The 3,693-nt window shown below is 35.4% G+C and overlaps 1 protein-coding gene across 1 annotated transcript; it reads left to right on the plus strand.

The window, feature by feature from the left end:
• Positions 1 to 664: 664 nt before the first annotated feature.
• Positions 665 to 2,519, plus strand: Sgf29 (SAGA-associated factor 29). Its single transcript, XM_035864956.2, has 2 exons — positions 665 to 800; positions 1,341 to 2,519. Exon 2 carries the CDS (start codon positions 1,481 to 1,483, stop codon positions 2,360 to 2,362), a length of 882 nt encoding a protein of 293 aa, XP_035720849.1. The 5' UTR covers positions 665 to 800; positions 1,341 to 1,480; the 3' UTR covers positions 2,363 to 2,519.
• Positions 2,520 to 3,693: the final 1,174 nt, after the last annotated feature.

Consider the following 3,693-nt stretch of genomic DNA (forward strand, 5'->3'; position numbering starts at 1 on the left):
ATCATTCAAATTTGTCTTTATTATTTAATATTGTACTCAATAGACAATATATCGTTAATTGAAAAAATTATCAAGAATTTATTTATATGAGAATGATCAAATTTGTTTCATCTAACTTAAAATTTAATGATTTAAAAATATCACGTTTTTTCTTACTTCAAATGTATTTAAAGTTCATAAATTTGAGATCGTTTATGGGATATTTATAAGAGGATTATTGGCCAGTTTCAGCATTCTCCATCAAATCTTTTGAATTTCTTTTCAATCTTACGATTTATCGCAATCGTTCGTTGTTTAACAATATCACTATTTGTTAAAAGCGAAGTTTTTCATTTTATTATCGTTTCTCTCTCTTTCATCTCTTTCTCTTTCTCTCTCTCTCTCTCTCTCTCTCTTTGTCTCTCTCTTTGAAAGCTTTTATCGAATATTAATAACTTTCGACTGATTAAACATTAGAGTTTTCGTAAAATTATACTCGATAAATACAGAAAATCAAAAAGCAGCATTGAAAATGAACCGCGAAACGGGAAAAGAGAATACGCCGCGAGCGTATGACAAAACTTCTTACGCTTGGTTAATTCTGTCTAATACCAGGAGGGGGCAGCACTGCCTTGATGGAAAGTTCTACGACGCGTCGGTAGTGGGAGAGACTCAAGCAGTATGGCGCAGAAGCACAAGCACATCGGATGTATACGCTAGTTACGCTTTTAGTATTGCTTGCTGCTTCGTATTAGAGGGACGATTTTTGTGTTCTTTGTGGTTACCAAGAATTATTAACAAGTTTTATTCTCGATAATAAGGTACGTTTTTCGCGTCTTTGTCTACACAGTGTCACTCGTTAGAAGAATCATCGTTAGAAATATGAGTATCGATCCGTTCTTTGCAATACGTCAAGAGATGACGCGTTTGTGAGGTTATGTGACGGTTTCATAAAGAGAAATTTAATTTTCAAACAAGTTTAATAGTGCAAAAAAAATATCTATTGATACTACATTACTATCGGTTAAAATTGTATCAAAGAGGTTATGTTGATGTTTAGTGTTATGAATCAAAAATTGATTTTCTAGTATCGTAATGAAGTGTACACTTATGAAATGTAAGATCGTGAGTTCAAATCCTCTTGGCGGAAAAATTTTTTCTTTCTTTTTTTTTTCTTTTCTTCTTTTTATAGAAAAGGATTCTTGTGATATTTTTTCGTTTAAACTATAAGTGTTTTATTAACAATACTTGAGATTGAAAGATCTAAAAATTAATTTGTATTAATCGCCGCAAAATTATTATTTAATATATATATATATATACATTTGAATATCATTGACAAGTCTATTTTGTTCTTACAGAAAACCAGTCGTGATTTATGTCGGAGAATTACTATGTTATCATCTAAAAGACAACCGATAATAATTAATGAATCATAGAAGTAACTGTAGATCATTCAACTCGTACTCTATCTTACGGCAAAGTTGTTGAGATCAAGAAAATGCCATTTACAGCGGACGCAGCGGCCACTCAGATTCAGGAACGTCTTCGGAATGTATATCAGTTAGTTCACGATATCGAAGCGCAGAGAAATCGAACGGAACACAATTTGAATAATATTGTGAAAACTCACGAAAAAGTTACGCCGGAAGATAAGGTATCGCCGTACTATCAACAAAAACTAAAGAATCTCTATAGCGCAGCAGTTACGGATGCTCAACAAGAAGAAGAGATTTTGCGGAAAGCTCTTGGGAAGATCAATGAAATTCGTGCGATAAGAAATGAGAGACGTATACAGGCGAGAAATGCTGGTAACAAAGAAACGATCAGGCGTGGCGCATTAATGAAGATGCTGTTAAGTACAGCACAGACCCTTCCTCTTTACGTTGGTAAAGCACCAGGAGCAAAAGCACCTCCATTGTGTGGTGCTGTTCCAGCTGAGCCCACCTATATCGCGAAAATGGGAGACATGGTAGCTGCCCTGGTAAAAGGATCCGAGGAAGAAGAGAATTGGATCCTTGCGGAAGTCGTTCAATTCAATCCCACGACAAATAAGTACGAGGTCGATGATATCGATGAAGAACAAAAGGATCGTCATACTCTTTCACGTAGAAGAGTCGTACCTTTACCACTGATGAGAGCTAATCCGGAGACCGATCCTCACGCTTTGTTCCCAAAAGGATCCATCGTAATGGCTCTCTACCCCCAGACAACGTGTTTCTATAAGGCCGTCGTCAATCAATTACCTACCACAGCTACGGAAGAATACGAGGTATTATTCGAGGACGCAACTTATGCCGATGGTTATTCACCTCCGTTAAATGTGGCACAACGTTATGTTATATCTATCAAGGAAAGTAAAAAGAACAAAAGCCAATGTTGAGTCAGTATTAATAAGTTATCTATATATTACTATATCTTTATGTATTTACATCGTAGACTTTTAAGCGTTTGATAAGATTTATTTTATAAGACACTTGTGAAAAATAAAAAGAACGCGTTCACCGTGGTCATCGATACCACCCTTTCCCATCAACGAACATTTGCCATCCTTTTATATAAATTTTTGAACGATATAACGATCGAAAAAAAAATATATACCCTCCAATTTCCTATCTTTTCCCATAACACTTCCCTATCAGTATTTAACGGGGAATCGATTTTACTCAACGTTTAAGTAAACTATCGATAATTAAGGATAATTATAGATATATTTCTGAGACGTTAAAATGCATAGGGCGCACATACTTGAGGATAGTAAATTGCACGTCGTTGGAACTTCTCGAGGGACTAAGCGAGGTCGTGCAGATAGGAAAGACGCATATATACCGTTAGGGTACTATTTCCGTAATGCTTTTAGTCGGCTGTAATCGGCGTAGGTTATACAAAGATAATGTTGGCATTAGTGTACGTACGCGAGAGGACCTCGATGTGAACTGTTTTGACCTTTCGCAATATCGGCATTCCGTGATCAGTTGGCGACGTAATTTCTTCCTGCATTGGAAGAATATTTGCAAAGATGGGATATGGATAAAACTAAAATTTCAATTGGAGAATAGATCGTCCAAAGCACAAGCAACGGAAGAGAGGGAACATAAAAAGGGATTCCATGCAATAATTAATTTCAAAATCAATGATTACCGTAGAACATCAAAGCGGCTCAAAGCCGATGCTACCACAGTCAATGGTTCGTTAGATTCGGCCAATTCTCTTTCATTATTTAATTTAATCACAGCCTTGCATATTATCTACAAAAAAGCTCATACGATATATGTTGATAAGTATATTTAATTAGTTTGTAATGTCCTATTTATTTCCTACTGTTCGTACGATCAATATTAACGTTAACTTATTCCATTTTTTATATCTGCGAATATATACTCCATCGGTTTGCGTTATTTCAAGAATTTTTCGAAAAATCTTTTTCCTTGTTAATCGGCGCACGAACATCGTGATAACTCGTTACATAGTATAAACTTCTGAAATAACTATATCGGTGGGTGACTATCGAAATAAAGATCGTCACGACATCGAAAGCTACCTCTTACCAGTAGAAGGAAATGTTACGACATAAAAAGAAAAGAGAAAAGTTTTGATCTCCATCCATAGAAGAATATTACGAGATATATCGAGAAGCTTGAGAAAAAGTAAAGATGATCCGCGAACGAAATTCTTCCCGATCTGCGTGATCTAAATCGATCTTAGAAAGATAAA

The sequence above is a fragment of the Vespa mandarinia genome, chromosome 6, assembly GCF_050613455.1.
Source record: "Vespa mandarinia isolate Hongniang chromosome 6, ASM5061345v1, whole genome shotgun sequence".
Taxonomy (NCBI): Eukaryota; Metazoa; Arthropoda; class Insecta; order Hymenoptera; family Vespidae; genus Vespa; species Vespa mandarinia.